Here is a 24,639-nt window from a genome sequence, read left to right on the forward strand (position 1 = left end):
CTGAAGCCATTCCTGCCTGCTACAGCAACAGTGCAATAGAAACAGGGCAACATGGAAATTGGCTGTCACTTGAATCCTCTCCTCTCCCACACTCGGTGTCTCGTCTGCTTTCAACTCCCCTTTCCCATTCATTTCTTTCTCTGGCTTGCTACGGCCGCTAGGCAATCGAGGGTGGGAGGAGAGAAATGCACAGAGGAAGAGGAGGACATTTTAAAGTAACTCTTTTCTAACTGCGCCTCTTGAAAAGCTGGTCAGAGCAGAGCTACCTTAAAATTTCCTCCCCCGTCTCAGCTGTGTCCTCATTGTTTTTTTTTCTGAACAAGCTGGAAGTAAGGCTGAAGTGAAAACTTCCTCCTGTCTTTCTGTCAATTCCTTGCTCCCCCCCCCCCCCCGGTCACCTAACTTTCCTAGTGCTAGGACAGTAAGCCTTTAAAAGAAAAGAAAAAAAACCTAGAAAGCAGCTGAACAAGAAGAGAAGCAGGAAACAACTAGACTTAGGCATCAAGTTTGGGAAGGTGACAACTCAGTTAACAAGATGCAATTAAGGCTGATTTCCTCCTTTCTCTCTGCTGACTGCCGTGTGTTTGGCTGAAGTGAATTAACCCAGGCAAACTCAATTTTCCATGTGCAGCTTTAAAGCAGATCCATTCACATTTCCCCCCTGTCTACTCACACCGTCAATTAACACTGAAAATACACAGGATTGCACTGCCAAGCATTTTCTAGAAATTTTAATTAAAATCCATGGATAGTCAGTTGATATTCCAATGCTATTTATACAAATCAGAAAGGACTAGCAACTTTTATAATCAAATGCCAAAAATACCTGGAATAGGCTTAGAAGGGGCTTACGTGGCTATAATTCATACAATAAAGATGGAGACAGATCACAAAGACAATACTCATAACTGACCTTGCCAGAGGATTTGATGCCTTTGATCATAGCAAGACCCACAAGAGTCCAAGCAGCAAAGAGGCAGCCTACAAGAGCTGGATTGAGGCCCCCACTGTCTTCAATGGAGTTTGTCACATGCAGGGCCTTTCGGTACCAGAAGTAAACAGTGGCAGAACTGTCTGTGCATTCTGTTTCTAAAGGAAAAAAATAAACTTGTGTTGCAAGCACATCCTTAGAGAGTTAATCACAGGCAGAAGAGGCCATCTGCTCTTACCATGTTCACTTACCTGGGACAGTTTGGTTGTTTATTTCTGGACAATTATTCCAGGGCAAGGGAAACTGGAAGGAATTTGCCAAGTAGAAAATACTCCATGCAATGATAACATTGTAATACAAGGCAACAAAGGAACACACCTAAAAGAAAGGAAGAAGAAATTAGCATCTCAATATCGTTGATGGATATTAATGCAGGATATCAACAATCAAACTAGATGCTAGCTTGTTAGGATGTCATGATAAACCAGAGTTCTGTATGGAACCTGGCTAATTAATGACAAGTTCTCTGCCTTCTTTCTCTCCCAACAAACTAGAAAACTAACCCAGAGTTTGTTCTATAATTAATAGGGAGTTGTTTTAATCTACTGGAAACGTTTAACTGGCTAGCTTCTCCTCCATGGGCAGGAAGACTTCCACAGGCCGCCAGCTGTTGACCCGCTGCTTCGCATGATATTAAAATAAAATAAATAAATAAATTAAAAAAACAGAAACACAGCACCTATTCTGGAAGTGCTGCTGGAGGACACTCACCACACAGCTTGCAAAACCAATGCCTGCCAGCCGAGGACTGATGTACTTCCAGACTCCAATGCTGCCCTGTCGAATAATTTGCCCAGCTGCCAACTCCAGGAAGAAGAGGGGGATCCCAATGATGAAAAGGAGCAGCAGGTACAGCAGTAGGAAAGCTCCTATCCAGGGACAAATACGGATAGAAATTATAATACTCATCCTACAATTCATTCTGAAGATTCCAAACTCATCAAACTCTTCTCCTAAAGCTTGAAAATGTTGGGATAATTAAGAGATGTGACAGATGCACCCAGAAGCAAGAGAGGTGGCTTATGGGTGCACCCATAAGAGAGCTAACAAGTATATTAGTCTCCTCTCTGAAATATCCCTCTGCTCCTGCTGATGCGCAAGCCTGTGGGTCAAACCCCAGTTGCCTCTTCTAGTTCACCACTTACCTATAACCACCATCTCCCCTAATCTCAAATATGCAAGAGAATAATACTATCAGATGTTTGACTCTTTAAAACATAACAATAGGATTTTAAAATGCTGTTTCTGGAAAATCCATTGCAGAAAAGAGGGAGGCATTTTTCCAATTGGCACAGGGGTCAGCGAATCATCACCATGCCCAGCCCTGCTTTGAAAATGAGACGGTGGGTTTGCAAGTTTGCCTTAAGAGTCAACTAATCAGAAATGTACACAGATCTGCATTGAAAATGAAGGCAGTAGCTTTGCAGGTCTGTCATAAGGGCCAGCCAATCTGCACTATACAAATCCAATCCTCCAGCACCTGCCAAAAACCCAGAGAACAGATTTTCTTCAACCCAAAGATGGGTGAGAAGAACATATATTTCATAGTTAATGCATCGGACTCGCCACTAAAACTACAGATGGTTGTCTTTACCTAAACATGAAAAGCTGCCTTCCTGATTGACAATGCAGATTATTGTGTGGTGTTTTTGTTTTGTTTTGTTTATACTGGTGGTCAACTATCTAAAGCTCAGATCCTATGTGTGGGGACCATACAACCAGGAAATAAATCAGTAATTTATTTCAGAACATGGCCAAACAGCCCGAAAAACCTACAACAACCATCAAATCAGTAATTGCTGGTTGTCAAATCAATTCTGACTTGTGGTGACCCTCTCATATCTTTTCTAGATATGAAGTCCTGAGAAATGATTTTGCCAATCAGTCTCTCTGGTGGCAGTTTGAGGCCATGCAGCTCGACCAAGGTCTCAAAAGCAAGAGGGCATATAACCTATCAGCCACGCAAGTTCCAATGATCTTAGCTGCCCTTGCACCTTGAGAAGTACAATTGAGATTTAAACTCTTGGCCCTGGCTCTGCAGCCAGGATATCCATCACACAGAGCTACACCAGCTCTGCTGTAAGGAAATATGTGAGCCTTATTATGAACCATATTTGCTTCCTGACAGATGCTGGCTAAGTAACTGGCTAGTTGATCTGAATGGTTCTGGGAGATGTTAGATGAAACCTTAGCTTTTTGAAACTGTACTTCTGAGTTATCTATGGCAAAGAAGAATTCTCTCTCTCTCTCTCTCATACACACACCATGTAACTCGTAAACAGGGATATCCTTTTCTAGTGTAAATCTGGCCATCTGATGAAATCCTCACATCAGGACATGGGTGACTCTCCCAGACAATAAAGTGAATCAAACTGATTCTGGGAAGAACCATGAGAGAAGGAAAGAGGAAGGCAGAAATTTGTGTATGAATGGCTAGTCTTAGCATCATACAGGCTCTGCTTCCAGCAACAAAATATCTAGAGCCAGGTCTATCAAAGGCGCCCTTTGGAAGCTAGGCAAAAGGTTGCTTAAGACAAGGTCTTTCTCTGTGATGATATCCCAGCTGGGAACTTATCTTCTCATACATTTTCCATATTGACTCTACCACTTATCGCTGATGCTTTATGTACCTGGAAGGTTCCAAGGACTTACTGTTCTGAATTTGCTTACTATCATGCTTCAGTATGGTTCCTAACATGGGATGCCAAGCGCTCTGGAAGCCCAAATTATTTATTTAACCATAAACGGAAGCTAAAAGTACAGACCCCTAACTTAGAAAAATCCCGGCATTCTTGCTGTACCCCAGTCCTCCATCTGAACTTTCTGTAGCTACGACTCACCTCCTCCATTTTGATGGCAGAGATAGGGGAACCGCCAGACGTTGCCAAGTCCTACAGAGAAGCCAACCTGAGCCAGGATATACTGGGCTTTGGAGCCCCAGGCTGGTCGAGCAGCAGAATCATCAGGCAGCAGATCTTGATTGGATTCGCCTTCAGGGGTTACTGTAGATTCGAGGTCAGCTTTGGATTTCTCCATGGATGGAAGGGGAACACACACACAGAGACAGACACACGCACACAGACACAGCTGAGTTCTATTACTCCTCGTATATTCACAGACTCGACCCAATTCACTGTGCACATTTGTATGCACTTCTTGGATGTTTACTCAGAAAACAATACGCTTCTGATACAAATACCTGTGTTTAGCACATATACCTGTTAATCACAGTGCTGGAAAAATGGAAAGGGCACTGAAAGCACATGTCGTCTTTGCTCAATAAACAGAGCTTGGAATATCACTCAAAAACACTGTAATGCATTCTCCATTACGTGTTAAATTTTAAGTTTAAATGTAACTATCATTGATCATTTTGTGACTTAACCATCATTACTGTTTTTCGTTAGTGTTCAATTATTACTAATGTAAAAATGTTAACAGCAGAATATCATTTTAAAAAACCAAATGTCCTTTGAATGTTTCTTTAAAAAAATAATTTTATAGAAGTAAGGATTCAACCTTACTCATAAACATTACTCATAACCCTTAAAATTAAAACAAATTATTATCCAGGAAAATAAAAGAGTTATAGGTAAACCATTCCTTGTAAAGTTACTCCAAAATTACCGGTAATATTACTTTTAATCCGTTAAGTTGTTTATAAGAAATCAGTGCCTTACTTTGCTAAGAGTAAGTGTCAACTACTTTTACATGTGCATTAATGTGCACATGGCTTTGACACTTTTTATACAAATACTTTTAATACAAATGTGTATTTGTATAAAAAGTGTCAAAACAATTATATTACCGTATACAAATATGTCTATTTGTATAAATAGACATATGATAAGTCACTGGCCAAAACAGTCTTTCTCCAGTATGAGTCGGGTTTTGCCTCTCTTTAGTTGCAGCTAGTACACTGCATTTGGGTGTATTCTAATATACAAACTCACACACAAAATAATCACACAGACAGAAGCAGAAGAACACAGTGTCTTTATGAACTAAATGGATGGTAAGATACACGCACACACACACACATTTCTCCAAAGCAAAGGAATTCAAGCCTGCAAAGGGAAGAACCATCAGAGAAAGAGCAAATGAGCAGATTTATTTTTTTAAAAGATGATATGCTAAAATGTAGAAGTCTGGACGTGGCATGACACATTTTCCAAACTGTAGTTTGATAGTTCAGGAAACATGCCACAACTTTGTGTATTTGCATGCTCCCTCTTTCCCCTGCACACTTCTGCCTCCCACCTTCATTCCTTGCAACCACAAACTTTACTCAAACATCTGAACTATTAATGCATAAATCTGCCCCAAACCAGAAACTGAAGCCAAATTTAAATTGTGGTTCTAAGTGCGGCTATGAGGTTGAACCCTAGGACAGTTTGCTCTGTTTCAAAAGTAACTGAGCGCACTTGGGGGATTGGAAACAGACCCACAATAGAGTCTGTGTGACTGTTTGTTTGCAATGTGTTCTACAGCAAGGAGACACTCCGGCTTCTTCCACTAGTAAGGAAAACTAGCGTTACTGGGAACCTTTCCTTCCCAGTGGAAGAGAAAAAAACAGCACCATGTTAAAGGGAGCACAAGTAGCGACCTTATCCTAAGTCAGACCACTGACCCATCTAGTCCAGTTCTGTCTGCTCTGACTGGCAGCAATGGCTTTCCAAGGTCTGCAGTAGCGTTGTTTCATTGCCCTCGCCAGAGATCTCTGGTATTCCTTGCCTGACTCCCACCGACATGCTAGGCTGTTTAGTTCCCAAAATCAGATGAGATCAGGTGTTTTCAGGATGGCATGGTGAGGTGGAAAAACAACATCTCTCCAGGGATCATTCAAAGAAGAAGATTGCCTTTCCTTGTCCACACACCAGAGAGCTGTGGTTTAACAAATCTGGAAGGCGCCAGGCTGGGGAAGCCTGATGTCCTTAAATTTTAATTGGGAGACCTTTTCAGAAAAGCAGCATTCAAAGAGACAGTATAATAAACAGATGGGAAGATGAATGGACCCCCTCGCCTGCTCTTGAGCTGCTGGCTGTCTCTGTTCTGTGCTCCAGAAGATTAGTAAGAAGTATTTGTGACCGCAAAGTGGGCACGGTAGCTTTTCTAAGCCAAAAATACACCAGTACAAAATGCCTTTCAAACCGTTGTTTGGGCATTTTCTTGCCATCACTGTCAGGGGACTCAAATCATATAGCTGTCTAGAACTAATTTCAGCTCCTGGAAATATTCAGATTGACACAAATACGCTTCATGTAGCTGCTCTGCAAATTTTTATTGGCAACATTTGGAACTGTTTGCTTTTTCTTCCTTTGAACAAACAGGATGGTTGTTTGCAGCTGAGAAAGAAGAGCTGGCTCTCATGAAAACAGTGCAGATGGAAGGGAACCAGTATAAAGCGTTCTCAGACAGTTTGGGGAAAAAGACTGGATTCAAGGAGGTGGAATATTTTATATCCTAGTCCTCTAAATCACTGGAAGGCATCTTCACCCAGACCCTCCCACTATTCCCTGCAGATTTTAGGAACAACGAGCAATGTAAATACATATATTTTGTATATACAGTGGTGCCTCGCAAGACGAGCGCTTCGTTTTACGACGAAATCGCATAACGATGATGTTTTTGCGATCGCAAAAGCGATCGCAAAACGATGTTTCCTATGGGGTTTTTTCGCTTTGCGATGATCGGTTCCCTGCTTCGCTAACCGATTATCACAAAACGACGATTTTTGCACAGCTGATTGGCGGTTTCAAAATGGTCGCCGGGTAAAAAAAAATGGCCACCCGCTGTTTTCTGGGACGGATTCCTCGCTGCACGGGCAGCGAAAATGGCCGTGCTATGGAGGATCTTCGCTGGATGGTGAGTTTCAAGCCCATAGGAACACATTAATCGGGTTTTAATGCGTTTCTATGGGCTTTTAAAAATCGCTTTACGATGTTTTCGTTCTACAGCGATTTCGCTGGAACCAATTAACATCGTAATGCGAGGCACCACTGTATATGTAAGTATATATGTATTGGTTGGCTTTCTATAGCCATGAAGACAAGACACTCAAAAACCCCTAAGTTTAAATACTGTATCTGGATTTTAGACTAGTTCCATTGATTCAATGAGTCTGCTCTAGCTGCAACTTACTTTCAAACAATAAGGGGCAACCAGAGTCGGCCTATTTGAATCAATGGAATATACGGAGGCGCTGACTCACCAAATCCCCTCTGATTCAGTGGGCCTGCTCTAGTGTGACTGAACAAGCTACACAACAGGATTTCATCCATTTACTTAGTTAAATGAAAGGTGTAATTTACTGCTCTGGTTCAGGACGCAAAATATCTTGGGATGAGGCCTGGGCTCATCTTCTCCACAGTTCTTCTCTGCCAACACTAGAGAACCAGTTAAGCTCTCGTTTAGCGCAATCCCCAATTTTTCTGCTGAATTGCCTCATTATCACCACTTTCCCCCCTCCCAATCAGTGCCTGGCTGCCAACTGTGTCTGTTCATCATCCTCGACAGTATCCAGTTACACCAACTGCGGAACTGGCAGACTGAGAGAACATGCCCCCCCATCTCTCCCCCTCCTTGGTGCCCATTCAGATTACCATCTGACTATCCATACCATGTCTGCATAAAAGATGAGTAGGCCATGCCAACTTCAGCAGCAGAGCAGGAGGCGACACCAACCATCATGCCTAGCTTTGTGTTCAGGCTAATCTTTTGTTCTCTTCTAACCCCTTTCTTCCAATGCCAATGTCAATGCCAAACACTCATTATTTTCCTACAATGATGGCTCCAGGCTGGCCTGACCTTCACAGAAGGGTGGCTGTCAAATACGAAAAGAAGAAACGAGTGCCAACTCAAGAGAGAAGGGAAGTTATGGAAAGGAGCAGCCCTGGCAGTTTGTGACAACCCATAAGGCCATGGCAACCGGCTCCTTGCAAAGGCAGCACAGCTGTGTTTTTAAGCCCTAATGAAGAAAGGGAGTATTTGACATCTGCAGACAACTCGAAGGATGGTTCTCTGAGACAGCTATCTTCCTGCCAAGTATGAAAGAAGACTGTGCAGATCTGGCCCTCCATTATGAAAAATTATCCCAAGTGACTCTACAGAGTTCTCAGGGAACTTTTCCGTTTGCCTCTCTGCTGACATTTTCCTACCTCTCTGATGGCTAAAGCTGGAGATAGCAGCCATAGTTTAGTGGACCAGATGTAAGTGCCTACAAATTATCTCATGTTCAATTCCCGTTAGTTGCAATTAGGAAGCAAGGGGAAGGGCTTCTAGCTGACACTGGAATGGATCTCTGCTGATCTGAATAGACAGTTCTAGCACTAGAGGGACAAAGTATTGGATCTGGTATATGGCAGCATGTTGTCCCCTGAAGCTTGTCAGTGATCAAAATACTTTTGTGTAGCAATCTATATGGCATAACTTTTGGAGGTGAATTGCCTCAAGTTAAGAAACCACTGTTTGGGAGGAAAGCGATGACAAACCTAGATAGCATCTTAAAAAGCAGAGACATCACTTTGCCGACAAAGGTCCGCATAGTCAAAGCTATGGTTTTTCCAGTCGTGATGTATGGAAGTAAGAGCTGGACCATAAAGAAAGCTGACCGCCGAAGAAGTGATGCTTTTGAATTGTGGTGTTGGAGGAGACTCTTGAGAGTCCCCTGGACTGCAAGGAGAACAAACCTATCCGTTTTGAAGGAAATCTACCCCGAGTGCTCACTGGAAGGACAGATCCTGAAGCTGAGGCTCCAATACTTTGACCATTTCATGAGAAGAGAAGACTCCCTGGAAAAGGACCCTGATGGAAGACAGGAGGGCCTGGTGTGGTCTGGTCCATGGGGTAATGAAGAGCCAGACACAACTTAACGACTAAATAACAACAAGAAGAAATCACTGTAGATATTATCACTTGTACACTGAATCATACAACTCAGTACGCAATTGATAATGTCTGTGATTTCTTAGCTTGGGGCAATTAGTTTCCCAAAGTTACACATTTGTACTATGTCGCTGTAACTATGTAATAAGATCTGGGCGAGTGTATCAGTTTACACATTCCATTAATCTCCAGATAGCCTTCAGAGGTCATAAATTATGTTTGGATGAACAAAATGATTTCTTCTTTAGGGGTCCAGATCCATAATTAAATTGGCATCACTTATCAATAAGGGATCAAACTTACAATGACAGTCATTTTGCTGACTGCATTTCTGTTCCATTCACGTCTAGAGTCAGGTGAGAGGCGGATTGGAACTCAACTCTCCACCTGCCCTGTTTGGTTTGGTTCTCTGCTGCCCCTGCTTCTTTTTTTCCAGTCCAACTCAAACCCAGAAAATGACTTAAGTGGGGGAAAACAGCAGAGGCAACAAACCAGTGGGAAGTAAGGTAAGGAGACGTCCATTCCTGTGCATCTGGATTTTGATGCAAAATGCAGACCTTCATACTTTATGTGCAACTGCGATCGCATAGGTTTATGATTATTCAGTGATGAAACAGCCAACTTGAAGATAATCAGAGACAGTCTTCTTTTAAATGTACTTCACATGTTCTATGGCTCAGAAAATGGGTAAGGGATTACAGCCCAGTGGCAGAGCACATGGAAAACAGGAACACTGAAAGGTGCTTTATACTGTGTCAGACCACTGATTCATCTAGTTCAGTACTGCTGACTCTGATTGGCAGCAGCTCTCTGGCAGGATTCAGGTAGGATTCCTTCCTAGACTTACCTGAAGTTGTCAGGAATTGAATACAGGACACTTTCTGCACCTTTCCCTTTATGCCCACAAAGGCCTGTGTTCAATGCCTGGCATCTCCTGCTGAAAGAATCTTTGTGAATAGGATTAGAGGAACAGCTTTTCTCAGCCTGAGACCTTGTTCAGTCATTGCCACCAGAGTAAACAACCATGGGCTGCGCTGGGTAATGGCCAATCAGATTGCGGAAAAGTAGCTTTTTAAAAACTGAAGCTCCCACAGTCTCCCATCTAGCATGCCTGCTGGCCATACTGGTTGAGAGGTTGAAATGCTGGTAGCTGTAGCCCCCCCCCCCAAGTAGTTTTATGTGCTTGGGCCTGACTCTGTACAAAGTAAATTCCTGATAAAAAAGGCAAAAGACTTAACTCCCATGTCTAATAAAATCACATTCATATATATGGAGAAAGATTTGGTATACTCACATGTGACAGAGGTTTCTCATGGGGTTGTCTAAGCACGGCAAAACATGATTTCAAGCAGCATGTCCATTTTCATTTTCTGTTCTCACAGCCCTTGGTTTCTCAGTTAAGTAGCCTCTAAAGGTAGAACAACAACCATAAGTTTGGCTTGTCCAATTATTTATTTTATTTTGCATATTTAGGTATTTCTGGTATGCCCTTTTAAAGATAAGGCCCTCTAAGATCAGCTCATAGAAAACAACTATAAAATAGAATGTCAAATATCAACACGATAACCATTAAAAGAAAATCAGTATATCAGTATAAGCCAATATACAGGCCAGAAATATAACAACTTAATAGCTTGATGTGGTTATATGCATATTATTTGGGAGGGAGTTCCACAAATGTGAGATCACTACAAAAAAGGCCCTGTCTGTTATATGTGCCAACATGATTCCAAATGATAGCATAAACATATTTCACAAACATATTTCAAGCCACGTTGTGCAATTTGGGTTTGCCTCACTCATCTGTTAACTCAAACACAAATTTCCTTAAACTATCATTTGGCTGGGTGTCTAAACAGAGCCAAAGTATTTAAGTCAAATTTTCTTTACAGGACTTTCACATTATGGAAGCTTTATTTCTGAAGCACACAATCTCAACAATAATTGTATTTGCGAAGGCTTTCACGGCTAGGTATCTAATGGTTGTTGTGGGTTTTTCGGGCTTTTTGGCCATGTTCTGAAGGTTGTTCTTCCTAACGTTTCGCCAGTCTCTGTGGCTGGAGCACAGAGTGCTGTCCTCTGAAGATGCCGGTCACAGAGACTGGCGAAACATCAGGAAGAACAACCTTCAGAATACGGCCAAAGAGCCCGAAAAACCCACAACAACCATCAACAATAATTTGTTCACATTTTCAGTTTTTCCTTAAGCCCAGAGAAGAGTACCGAAAAGACAGATGCATGACTATGATGGCTATAAATATGCTTATGTTGCCTGGGGAAGTCCAAAGCTGTAGTCCAAAAAAAGTAACTTTTCCCATCTGTGAATGAAATTTCAGGTTGGGATGTGTGTAATGTGGCTTTCCAGATGTTGCCTGAGTGCAATTCCTATCAACAGAGCCAAGGATGAGGAAGGATGGGAGACGGTGTTCAGGAATGTAATATTTTTGTTATCCCTATTCCAAGGCAACTTGTACAAGAGAATTGTTGTTACCAAGCTGCCACTGCAGGTCCCTTGTTGTACAACATTAGCTACTGCCTAACTCCATGTAACATGTACTTGTGCACCGTTCTTCCCCAGCTTCCCCTATTTCAAAAGCAGATTATGGCAAAGGCTGTAAATGAAAGCAGAAAATTAACACGTGGGAAATGAGTGGAAAGAGTATGTGTTCTAAATTTTTAAGCTATTTTAAACCCTGTACACAAAAATACATACCAATCTGTTTTCTGCCCCACAGAGAAAATGACATACATGCATACAAAGTGTATGTTGTCCACTTTTGCTTGCTGACTCCACCACTGCATTTTGACAAACATTGCAATAATAATAATAAAACCTTCAGGGACAAACTATGCAGTGATTGATCATCAGCACATAGAGCCTGGGCCTCAAGGTACACAAAGATCTTGCTCCTCGAGGTGATCCACATTTATATAACTGGGCATGACTTTGGCCTCTTTGTGAGCCTATACGTGGCAAAACCACCATCTCATTCAAGAAAGGGAACTGCAGAAGTCTCAACCAAACACCAAAAATATTCAATTGACCAACATGTTCTTATGCAAACAGAAGTTCCAGCTACCTGACCAAAAGCTTGCTATTAACAGCCTGTTTAAAGCTCCACTAACTCTTTCGGGTTTCACTGAAGGTTATTGACCATCAATCAGCGAGCATATTTTGATTGGAAAGGGTGCAAATTGCAGGCAGAGTTGTTAAATTTGGGAGCATATTTTGGCTTTAACACTTTGCTATAATAAGTTATTGTACTCAGTGTGGCATAGTGGATGTTAGACTAGGACTCAGAGGAGACCTGCTTGAAATCCCTATTTGGCCATGGATGGAAACTTACTGAGGGAAGTCGAACTGGTAAAGGTAAAGGTTCCCCTTGACAATTTTGTCCAGTCATGTCCGACTCTATAGGGCGGTGCTCATCTCCATTTCCAACCCACAGAGCTAGCGTTTGTCCGAAGACCATCTTCTGTGGTCACGTGGCCAGCGTAACTAGACATGGACCGCCGTTACCTTCCCACCGTGGTGGTACCAATTTGTCTACTCGCATTTTTACATGCTTTTGAACTGCTAGCTTGGCAGGAGCTGGGACAAGCGACGGGGGCTCACTCCGTTGCATGGATTCGATCTTACGACTGCAGGTCTTCTGACCTTGCAGCACAGAGGTTTCTGTGGTTTAACCTGCAGTGCCAACACGAACTGGTAAAGCCACTCCTTAAATACTGTACCTCACTTGACTTGAAAATCTTAACAAGTTTGCTATAAGTTGAATGTGACTTGATGGCACGTAACATACATAATTCCCAGTCACAGGAAATTTCAAATTGTTTGGAGAAAGCATATGATCCATTTATGGCCTAGGGTATTAGACACTGCAACAAACAGAGTGCTGGATTCCCTCCTTACACAACAGCAAAAACACAGATGGACATAAAGGGTATTAGTAGGAATTTCTAATATAGTATTCAGCAGAGATGCAAGGGGAAAGTAGGATTGTACCTGCTGATGACACCCTACAAAAAGCAATGACATGCCAGTCCCAGAACACATATCAGTGTGCAACATCACAGTTGGCTTGATAGCTCATTGGTATAGGTATCTGGCTGCACAGCCAAATGCTGGGAGTTCAATTCCCCATTGTGTCTCCTGCAAGTGCAGCCAACCTGTGTGACCACGGGCAAACTGCACAGTTCCAGGGCACCCCAGACGAAGGGAATGATAAATTACTTCTGTGTATTCTCTACCCAGAAAACCCTGAAAAGGGTCACCATAAATCAGAATTGACGACAGCACATGATGATGATTATGGTGATGATGTTGATGCAATTTCACAAAATCACACAAGTACATTTTTCAAGTTATACAAGATTCACTTCTGGTTAGTTCATGGGTCATCAAAAGAATATGACTGTTATCTTTTGATCATAGACCATAAAAAGGACAATACTACCTCGTGCTCTGGGGCACTCTTGAGGCAACATCCAGTTATTCCTGCTCCAGGATCCAAAAAATCAGGATTCCTAGGTGACCATTGGAATGTTTTCACTAAGCTAAAACAAGCTACATATTATGTCCTACTAAGGCCATGTTGACGATATGTCAACTTTGTGTTATAATATACAAGACCCTTATTTGCCACAGGCAGGATGTGTGGTGCTTACGGGATCAGATGGGGACTAGGGAAGCCTGGGTTCAAATTTCCACTCACTATATTTGGGGAAGTCACTGTTTCCCTTTTGGCTTATCCCATCTCAAAGGGCTGTTGTGAGGGCAAGAATGGTGGAGATCATGGCACCTTACTGAACATCTTGAGGAAGCAGAGAGTAAAAGAACAATAAATAAATAAATAAATATTGAAAACACAGCTCTGTACACGTCACATCTACAAGGACTAGTAAAATATATGCCTAGAGTAGTGATTTCTGTAGAGGGCAGAGCTGGTAAACACTCTCTTTTTTGTACCCATGCTGATTATGGGAAACTGGGAGCTGTAGTCCAAAACAGGAAAGCTTCCCATCTCTGAGAGGAAGTGATATTTCTCCAGTGGTGGGTAGTTCTGGTCTGCGTCTGCCCTCAGGTGTGGCATTCACAATTGCTTGCCTTCATAAAGGGCTGTTTAGAACATACATCTTCAACTTTCTGATAAAATAAATCTTCTCTGAACCTCGTGGTCCAGTGGTTAAACTGCAATACTGCAGTGAAGACTCTGAGTTCAATCCCAGGCTCAGGTAGCTGGCTCAAGGTCGACTCAGCTTTCCAAAGTTGGTGAATTGAGTACCCACCTCTCTGGGGGACAGGGGCCATGTGTAGCCTACATTAGTGGTCCCCAACCTTTTCTGAGTTGCAGACCAGTTGGGGGGGGATCCATGCGTGGGGCGGCAGGATGCACTCACGTGCATGTGCAAAGGGGCATAGCGTGCTTGTGCGCACGCGTGAAGAGGCAGGGTATGCTCGTGGAGGGGCACCCATGTCTGTGGTGGTGGGCTGTGTGTGCGGGAGTGCGTGCAAGGGAGGGAGGAGATCTGTCTCCACAGCCTGGTCCTGCCATGGCCACGGACCGGGGACTGGGGACCCCTGGCCTACATAACTAAAATTATAAACTGCCCAGAGAGGGCTTTAAGCACTATGGGGTGGTATATAAGCAAGCAGCACACTTTGCTTTGCTTTATGCCATTAATGGCACAGGTACAGCTCCCTCATGAAGGTGAATGAGTGAGAAGAATGCACACTGCAAAGGACTTGACCTAATCACCGAGTCAGGTGTCTTTCTCTGACACATTTCTACCACAACTCATACCCCACTGGTAAGAGGGTCATTGGGAAGCTGCTGGCCTTCTTTTAGGACACAGGGACAGCTTCCAAACACTCACTCTCCCAGTTTAGCATCAAGTTACAAAGTGACCTACAAGCCATAACATAGATGCTTGCTGTCACTTTAAAAGCAGCCTTTCTTAAAAAGGAAAGGGCAGAAACGTACAACTACAGACCTGCCATTACTCCTCAACTTCCTCTGAAACAAAAACATCATGTGGCATTAGGACTGATCTCTCTCCCACTTTTAAGTCCAGGTTCTGGACTCTGCCAGCCTGTACATGAGCCCCAATGAAATATATGCAGCTTACCACTGTATGAATGAGAGGTCAGCAAGCTCCAGGGTCATTTTAATGGCCCTAGAACCCCCCAGGAAAAATCCTGATTAGTACCTCCGAAAGAAACAAGAAGTGACTACATGCTTCTACTTCGAAACAATTTTTTTAAAAAAAAAACTACGTTTAAAAAAGTTAGGATCCATACCTCTTTTGATACATGTTTCCCCCATTTAAAACAAGGGTCAGAAAAATATTTTGGGGGGATGGGGGGCCATAAAAACAATCTTGGAACTTGCAAACTACTTATCATTGCAAACCTACTCTTGAAGACCGTTGTGTGTAGCTACCTAATTTTATGTTCACATTAAAAATGAAGAACATTTCTTTATTCATTATACAGTATCATATTCCACCTTTGCTACAATAAATAAATGGTGGTGTACATGGCTTTCATCCCTCTACTCCTTTATTCTCACAATAACTCTGTGAGGGAGGGCCAGGTTGAAAAGCAGTGATTGGCCCCATATCAGCCAGTAAGAAAGGAAGTGGCCACTGACACCAGCACCTTGGGGAGAATGCAAAGGAAAGAGTTAATCTCTCCTTCTTACAATCCTGATCCTGGTAAACCTTCCCTCTGCTGCCCAGAGGCTTCCATTTATAAAGTTTTAAAAATACACGAAATGCCAGAACACATATTAACCATGACATCAGTTTTGGAACTTGGAAGAGTTAGACTTTCACATCAGAAAAAGGATTCTTTTATTCCGTTGACTTCTGTAGGTCTTGTAATAAATATGCAGATACATTGTACTAAGAGATCAGATTGCAGGACTGTTTTCACCTGCCAAAATACAGTATTTTACAGTGGTTCATTTAAGCAATTAACTGACTAAATGTTGCAGCCCTAAATGACAATCAACTGCACCCAAGTCCACCCATTGAATGTTAAAGGGGCATTACATAATTTGTTTGTTTGTTCTTTTTTAATATTTGCCCACTAATTGTTTTAGCTTTAACATTGTCTTTTAATGATGTAAACTGCCTCTTTATACTCATTGTTCTTAGCTTTGAATATTGCCTTTTAATGATGTAAACCATCATTGTATACTCACTGTTTTCAGCTTTAAATATTGTCTTTCAATGTTGTTTCAATGTTGAGTCCTTATTGAGGAGAAAGGCTGGATAAATATATTTTAAATAAATAATTGCAGAGCCTGGGATACTTAATTTTTGGACTACAACACTCAGACTTCCACAATCAGCTGTAATAATAAAAAGGGTTTTTTCCCCATATTCTGGAAAAATGTAGCCATATTGAAACAGACACCAAATGTGGACTTCTGATCAGTTGCAATGCACATCTCTGTGAGAAAACAGAATGTATTTTCCTTTCAGACCGAGGTGCCCCAAGGCCAAATTCTGCTGCATGCCACAGAAACAACTTTCCTATCTCCCTGTTCCCACCATGCCACTCCTTGGGAATTAGAGCTGCACCACCTTGACTCCAAACCACACACCATAATGCTCCGGTTGTTTAAATAGTGCTAGCTTGTGGGAACCTTAATCTCATCAACCAACCGTTATTACCTAAGTTCCTCTCACTCACATATATACACACATACACAGACACTCCATGGTCTGAGCATGCCTCATTTTGATATGGTGAGATGGGGTAATCTCCTGCTCAGACCACAATCCCCCCCTCAAATGGACATATAAACACACAAAATCCCACCCAAAGACACAATTTACCGTATTTTTCCATGTATAAGACTACACATTTGTCTAAAATATTTAGACTAAAAATTGAGGGTCATCTTATACACGGAAGTAAGCTGAGGAGAGAACAAAAACAAGTGGAGGGGAAAGCAGGGATCAAAGTGATCCTGCAGGGCTTTAATCGCTGCTTTTGCCTCCACTTGCTAAGCCCCAATTAGATTTCTTAATTTGGGGTTAGAAAAGTGGGGGGCGTCTTATACATGGGGGTATCTTATACACAGAAAATACAGTAAATTCTCCCCTTCCCTGAAGGCACTATGAAGTCTGCTCCTAGTTACCTGAAGTTTTCTTCATTTCAGCCACCTCATTTAGGTATGGGGAAAAGTTTTTTGGTTATTGCTATCTTTAAATATATTGTAGAACCCTGGAAAGCTACCCAGAGATATGCTGGTAATCCCTAACCTATCTTTCTGCCCACCTATGCCATATTGGACAGCAACTTTATGCCAGAGGAATTCTATCAATAAAAGGCATTAACTACCCTGCTGCCCACAAGTCCTGTTCTCAGACATTCACTAAATCCCTGTGCCAGCTGTCTGGGAACACATGGTCTGCCCATGACACCAGTCCTGTGGCACATAGCTGTGGCTCAGTTGCTCATTATAGTCTTCTGTGGGCAGCTAACTGGCATGAACACTAGTTATGAAAAAGAATACAGTACTATGCTAAGGCACGGTGCAGTAACTTCAGAGTAGCTGGGGGCCAACTTTTCACTTAAAGGACTTACCTGGCTAAGCCTCCCAAATGGGCAGAAAATCCATCTCAGGTACTACTGGAAGCCCATTTCTAGTGGGTTTAAGGCCCAGCTCCATCTTACTGCAAAACTATGACTCCTAGAATGGAAATTGATCCCCCCTTAGATTCCCCTTCCAGTACAAATGTACACAGGGTTGCAAAAGCAGGCCTGCTTTTGGTTTGTTTTAGAAACAAACCTAACCAATCACTTTGCCCAACTCTGCTATGCTGATCTCATACGTTCATATCATTATTAATTCTACCACACAGTGTATCAATTGATGGTTTGCCATACGAATTTTACTCAATTAATTAAAACTGTACCCCGGACAATAAGGAATAGTTTAAAAAACAAACCAACCAAAAACCTATTTTACCCTTTTTCAGATGACCCAAGAACATACCATAGCAAACACCACCTTAAAAGAAGCATCCTCCATCCTGTATGTGGCAGACTGAAGGGAGAAGATGCTAATTATTATGATGCTTGTTATCTGCAATTTCTTAAGCGCTTTAATTAGGAATAGTCAAGTCCTAAGAAACTGGTGCCCACATTCACACATACTTAGGGGTGTATGCTTATACGGTAATATTTTAACTAATGAAACAGCTTGTAAAACATTTAAATTACTGTATTTTAAGTGCCATTAAATTCAGATGTTTAGCCCTTGTCTTTCATTAGTCCACACAGTTCTGAACTGAAACATCAGGAACATATTTCAGAAGCCTTAAATCACACAAAATGGACATAAACACAAATACAGTACAACATATTCCAGGTCTGTATCTAGACCTCTGGTCTAGATGGGCGGGATAGAAATCTAATAAATAAATAAAAATAAAATATTATTATTGCTACCTTAACCTGGCTCACCTTTTGAACATTGGGAGTCTCTCTTTTTTCTACTATCTCCTTCTGACCATATCCACTCCGATCTGCCTTATCCTCCCTATCAGAATTCCTTATTTATTTTATTGCATTTACACCACCAGTTAGTGCTCTGCGTACCTTGTGACAGGTGGAAATCCAACTGGCTAAGCGTGCCTTAGGCTAAAGACACCTTGATGGGCTGCCGGGATGGAAGCTTGAACAATACACTTTTCCCCTGTAATACTAGACAGCTGTTCAGACCGTCACAAAAGTCGTGGCCAGCTGGATTGTAATGTGCTTTTCTTCCCTAACCCTCAGCCCCCATCAGGGAATTCCCTTTCTCCACACGACGGTACGGGGGTTTTCTCGTCGCTATGGGGGCGGTAGTAAATTTCCACCACCCACACTTTTCTGCCCTAGATAGTTCCCATCAGAGACTTTCCCCCCTTCCTTACCGGGCTGTTCCCCATGACCTATCTTTCAACCCATTTTCACCCGCAAGCAGCCCCCCTTCGCGCCCACCCCCTGATAGGAAGCCGACCCCACCGGCGCAAACCAGACCACCACCTACCTGGCCGCACCTATGCGCGCCGCGGTGGAGACACCTGGGCAGCGGACGCGGGAGTCCTGGCGCTTTGCAAGCGTGGCCACGTTGCATCAGCCAGCCCTCTCTCGAGGCGGGAGAGGCGAGGCGAACCGAGGCGAGCTAGAGACCAGCCCCTGTCCCCGCCTAGAGGGTTTGGCACACGGCCTTCGCTTGGCTCTTGACTGCTCCGCTTTCTTGTGACGTGGGTAGAAACGGGAAAGATGGCGCAATTTTTGGGGCGGTTGGTGAGGGAAGGCGCCCTACCCTAGCCTCAAAAGTCCCGGAGCACCTTCTTTGCTCCAGGCAAGACCTGCCAACACCACGGCCTTCCTCCGCCCCACACTCACCCTGGGGTAAATGCAAAGTGTGCAACGCCCCATAAGCACTTGAAGCCCTCTCTGGGCAGTTTACAATTTTACTTACCGTATGTAGGCTACACATTGCCACCCCCATACCCCCAGCGAGCTGAGTACTCAGTTTACTAACTCGGAAGTATGGAATGCTGAGTAAATCTTGAGCTAATGGTTGTTGAGCTGGCTATATATCTGTGAAGATTCTCAGTCACCCAGGTGAGATTTCACTTCAGCTGTGTAGGAGAGTCTTGACTGCAGTACTGCAGTTTAACCATTGTGTCACAAGGCTTTGGACCCACAAACTTGACTGCAGATGTTGGGGGGGGGGCAGATGTCGCTGAATCGTACTTTCCATAGGCTGTTAGTCGGCACAGGCAGTGATGAAGGATGAGGGCAGTGGTGGCCCAACAGCATCTGGAGGGCCACATCATCTTCTCTGTGGCAGCTCCCAGATTGTGGAATGCCTTCCTTCTGGAGATTTCCAGTCAGGTCTTTAAGAACTGGGTCCTATGTGCTGGTTGTTAGCTAAGTAAGATTGTTTTGAAAGTTTGAAATGTTACTTGATGTATTTTTAAAAATTATTATTGTAGTTTAATTTACCGTCTCTTTAATTTTACTTGTTTTAACGTTGTGAGCTGTCTTTAGTACCCTCATTGGGAGAAAGGTAGCCTACAAATTATTAAATGAATTAATGAACAAATAAAAGGATTCCTTAGGTATTTCAAGGTTTATTATTTCCAAGCTTCCTGCCGTCCTTGTCCCCCAACCCACACAAGCAGCAACCCCACCTAGATCATACATTCCACAAACACACCCCACTTTTCTGTGGGGTTTTCTAACCAAAGGAAAGAGAAAGTAGAAAAATAAAATGGCACAAAGAAGGTAAAATGGCACAAAGAAGGAAGGGAAGAATAGGAAAAGAAAAAGGAAGAGGAAATGGAAAAGAGTCATACAAAGAGAACTCTGATGCCTCCCAGATTCAAAGGCATTGAGTACTAAGATTAAAAAGAAAGGGTTTTTCTTTCTTTCTTTTTTGGTCATCTGTTTCTTTTTACATTCTTTGTGGTATTGTAGACAGGGCTGAAGTTAACATGGATAAACTAGGACTTTGCTCCAGAACATAAAATTTATGGGCACCGAAATTTAGAGGTAAAACTACTGGTGGCTATTAGTAACGTAAATAGCAGCACCTCCTAGCTAATCCTATCCACTTTTTAAAAAAATGAAAGCATCAGCTTTCTTTTTGTGGGGGTTGACATCGCAATCACTTCTTTTTTCATGGGAGCTTGTACCCATACCACAGAGCAGAGTTGGGGGAGAAGGTGCTGCTTATCCCAGAATGGCAAAATGGCTACTTACAGTTCGGGCTGGCATACAATTTTATAGATGCCATTGATGATCCAGATTGACAGTTAAGTGCCAGGGCAAATCAAGCCTGAATTTTGAAGTGAAACAGGACTAAAATTGTAGACTATTGTGATCAAGTTGGAACTGAGTTATAGCGACCCTAATATAGGGCTTTCAATGTAAGCGAGATATTTAAAGAGTGTTTTTATTAGTTCCACTCCCGCAGTGAGATTCCATGACTGAGAGGTGATTTGAACCCAGGCCTCCCAAGCCCTAATTCATCACTCTTATCCACTGCATCACACTGGGTATCAGCAATACTGTACTTCTACATAAAAACGGGTTACATTTTTGTTATAGGAAGCCAAACAAGCCTTATTGAGAGTATGGAAGAACCTTGGAGAGGGGGAACTTTTTTAAAAATACCATTACAAATGGGTGTGTAATTTAGCATTACCTGAGAAATTAACACAGAAAGTTAAAAGAATAAGACACCTCTCAAGATAACATGTTTGATATGATTTGCTTTCCCTTTGTTTCTCGAACAGACTGTGCTGAGGTAAAGTCATGCTGAGATAAACCCATTTATTTAATTATCTGTCCTAAAAATCATTGTTATCCCTATTTAGTTTGGGAGGATAAAGGCTATGACTAGTATTTTCACTTTCGGGATTCATTGTCTTTTATCTGCTATATATTCTGCAATAGTTAATAAGTTATTCTTGCTGTTTGTGTTTCTTTGGTTACAACACTGTAGAACTCTGGATAATGTGAATTCTTATCTTGAAATTAAAATTTAAACAAATGAGCCAACTAGATCTGTTTGCTATGGCCAAACTAGATATGATGGCCAGTATTTGAGGCTGCAGAGGATAGTGTTCTTCCACACAAACACTTCACAATTTTTTTGCTTACACCACACCAGACATCAACCTGTTGAAATGAACAGAGCTTTATACATATCAATATGTCTAAGTATACTTATACCTGCTATACTTATACCTGCTTATCAAACACACTATCATCACAATGTTTTCTGACTTCCTTACCTACCAACCATAACCTTGATGCCACATATAAATATTTGCTATGTTGCATCTCCTTCTCTTATGTCTAATGAAGTCCATGAAAACTCACCTTAAAAAAATATAAAAGTTAGTCTCCAAGGTGCCAAAACATTTTTGTCTGTCTTTATTATTATTTTTCCACCTATAATGCTTGGACAAACAAACACAGTGACCCCTTAGACAGCTACATACAGTACTTACACAGGAAGGTTGTGGATACCGTCCTCTGCGAACTCAGAAAAAAAAAATCCAACTGGTAGCATGTAAGACTACCATGAACAGAATGGAGAATACAAACTTGTTTGGCTATTATAGTAGTCCAAAATAGATGTCAGAGGAATAACATGAAATTTGGTTCTGCCACCGTAGTGCAGTGTGGGTCTCCTTGGAAATAAGCACCATTTTATTGTAGAAAGAGATCATATATTTTTAAAGCAATACTGTATGTATAAAAGAAGTAAATTTAGTTATGCTCATCTAGACAGCAATCCCATTTTTTAAAGGAAGAGGAAATAAATGATGTAGTTTCCTCCCACAAGTAGTTTGTACAAGAGACATAGGGCAGCTGAGTTTCTAAAAAGCAATTATTTTTCCCCATGCTTCTAGCCATCATACATTGCTTTGTAAATTAGCTCATAATTTAAAGACATCCAAGACTTAACAGTAAGAAACACAGATGATACTCAAAAGATCTCGTGCAGCATAACAAGTAAAACATGAAAAGTGCAGGTCATATATTTGGATATATAAACCAAATAAGGAACATGATAGAGTTAGGTGTGTGGTGTGTGTGTGTGTACTAAATAATCTTTAGGATTCTTTCCAACTGTACAGTTCTATGGTACAGTATTCTGAAGCTGGCAAGGCCAGAAGAGGGCAGCTTTTTAAAATTCTGTTTACCATTGCCTCTTGTGGTAAGTTGTCAGGCCTGCAGCTAAAAGGAAGCTCTTTCTGTCAGTTTCTTCCTTCTCCGGCTCTGGTGTGCTCTCTCCTTCCCGCCTCTCCCATCACCCATGCTGGTCACTCAGTGCTTATACAAGGGCTTTCTGTCTGAGCTGGGGCTCTGTCTGTGTAGCAAGATTTTCCTGGCTTGGATTTGTTTTTGAGGCGCTGACTGAAGTCTCGATTCACCTCTGACAGTAGCCTGTAGCTCAGCTCAGCCCAAACACACACACACACACACACACACCCGGCCCCCAACCCACTATTTCGTCAGAGATCACAACTGTGTTCCACAGGATGACATCCTGGCAGAAACAACAAAGAAAGGAGAGCCATGGGAGAAGGCAGTAGAGAAAGGAGAATGTTATGGAAATGGGAGATAGACAGAGCTTACATTTTCAGTTACATTTGCTTAGGTATACTTTTAGATCTGAATACAGATGACCAGGCAGAGCTATCTCAAGCCACCATTATGCCTGAGGCACAACAGCAACTCCCTCTGCATCCAAGACAAGGTACCTAATCCAGCTATAAGTTGTTGGCACAGGAGAAAGAAAATCCATCAGGCACCTCTGGCTCATCCTTTGCACTAAAACAACTTTGATGTTTATTTTAAAAAGAAAACAGAACAAAATAATATGCTGTTCAATTATGACACCTCAGATCTGCTGCTTGAGGTGGCCACTCCCTATTGTCTAACATTTGGGCTAGTCCTGAGCTTGAGAGCTTAGACAAAGGTGGGGCTGGAAGGAGGATTTGAAGACAAGAAGAGAAGTAGTATGACCGAGGTGAGGTGAGAAGCTATTGGAGTACAAATAGAAATGAATGCATGTGCTCTGTCTGTGAAATTATGAGGCTGTCTTATTTCAGAACAAAAATTTTAGCTCAGGGTGGCACTATCAAGGACAGGATCCATTAAGGTCCAATTTACAACATCCATGTTTTTATTTATAGCAGGATGGTATATTTCAGCGACCTGCGAGTAAAAATTAACATGGATCCATGGTGCTGAAGTGTAGAGTTGCCATGTCCCAGGCCACCAGCTGAAGTCTCAGGAATTGCTATGCTTCTCCAAGTCTTCAGGCTGAGCAACAAATCTCAGGGTGAGCAGCACTAGAGAAAAAAATATAGTTCGGTTTTATTATGTGAGGTAGGTTTAAAGGCTTGGATACCCTGGAAAGCTCTTTAATCTCTCTAGATTGAGAGCGAAGACCAAAGTCCAACTGAAATGCATGAGGGACTTCCTCTTTGCAGACGATGCAGCCATTGTTGCCCACTCTGCTGAAGACCTCCAACAACTCATGAACCGTTTCAGCAAGGCCTGCCAAGACTTTGGACTAACAATCAGCCTGAAGAAAACACAAGTCATGGGCCAGGGTGTGGACTCACCTCCCTCTATTACCATCTCCACACAAGAATTGGAGGTTGTTCATGACTTTGTGTACCTTGGCTCAACCATCTCTGACACCCTCTCTCTAGATGTCGAGCTGGATAAACGCATTGGGAAAGCAGCCACCATGTTCTCTAGACTCACAAAGAGAGTATGGCTCAATAAGAAACTGACAACACATACCAAGATCCAGGTCTATAGAGCCTGTGTCCTGAGCACACTCCTGTACTGCAGCGAGTCCTGGACACTTTGTGCCCGGCAGGAGAGGAAGCTGAACACCTTCCATATGCGTTGCCTACGACGGATTTTTGGTATCACCTGGCAGGACAGAGTTCCAAATAGAGTAGTCCTAGAACGAGCTGGAATTTTCAGCATGCATACATTACTGAAACAGCGACGTCTACGCTGGCTTGGGCACGTTGTGAGAATGGCTGATGGTCGGATTCCAAAGGATCTCCTATATGGAGAATTAGTGCAGGGAAATCGCCCCAGAGGGAGACCACAGCTGCGATACAAGGACATCTGCAAGCGGGATCTGAAGGCCTTAGGAATAGACCTCAACAGATGGGAAACTCTGACATCTGATCGTTCAGCCTGG

At 42.4% G+C, this 24,639-nt stretch overlaps 1 protein-coding gene across 1 annotated transcript in view; it reads right to left on the bottom strand.

Annotated features, from left to right (window-relative positions):
• Positions 1 to 19,065, bottom strand: part of SLC6A16 (solute carrier family 6 member 16) — a 31,838-nt gene extending 12,773 nt beyond the window's left edge. The window contains exons 1-6 of the mRNA XM_020792759.3: positions 18,928 to 19,065; positions 10,170 to 10,283; positions 3,832 to 5,058; positions 1,703 to 1,860; positions 1,183 to 1,309; positions 914 to 1,089 (exon numbers count right to left, since the gene is read on the bottom strand). Coding sequence (XP_020648418.3) covers positions 914 to 1,089; positions 1,183 to 1,309; positions 1,703 to 1,860; positions 3,832 to 4,027 — 657 coding nt within the window. The 5' untranslated portion in view covers positions 4,028 to 5,058; positions 10,170 to 10,283; positions 18,928 to 19,065. The remainder of the gene's footprint in view (positions 1 to 913; positions 1,090 to 1,182; positions 1,310 to 1,702; positions 1,861 to 3,831; positions 5,059 to 10,169; positions 10,284 to 18,927) is intronic.
• Positions 19,066 to 24,639: the final 5,574 nt, after the last annotated feature.

This window comes from Pogona vitticeps, chromosome 6, assembly GCF_051106095.1.
Source record: "Pogona vitticeps strain Pit_001003342236 chromosome 6, PviZW2.1, whole genome shotgun sequence".
Taxonomy (NCBI): Eukaryota; Metazoa; Chordata; class Lepidosauria; order Squamata; family Agamidae; genus Pogona; species Pogona vitticeps.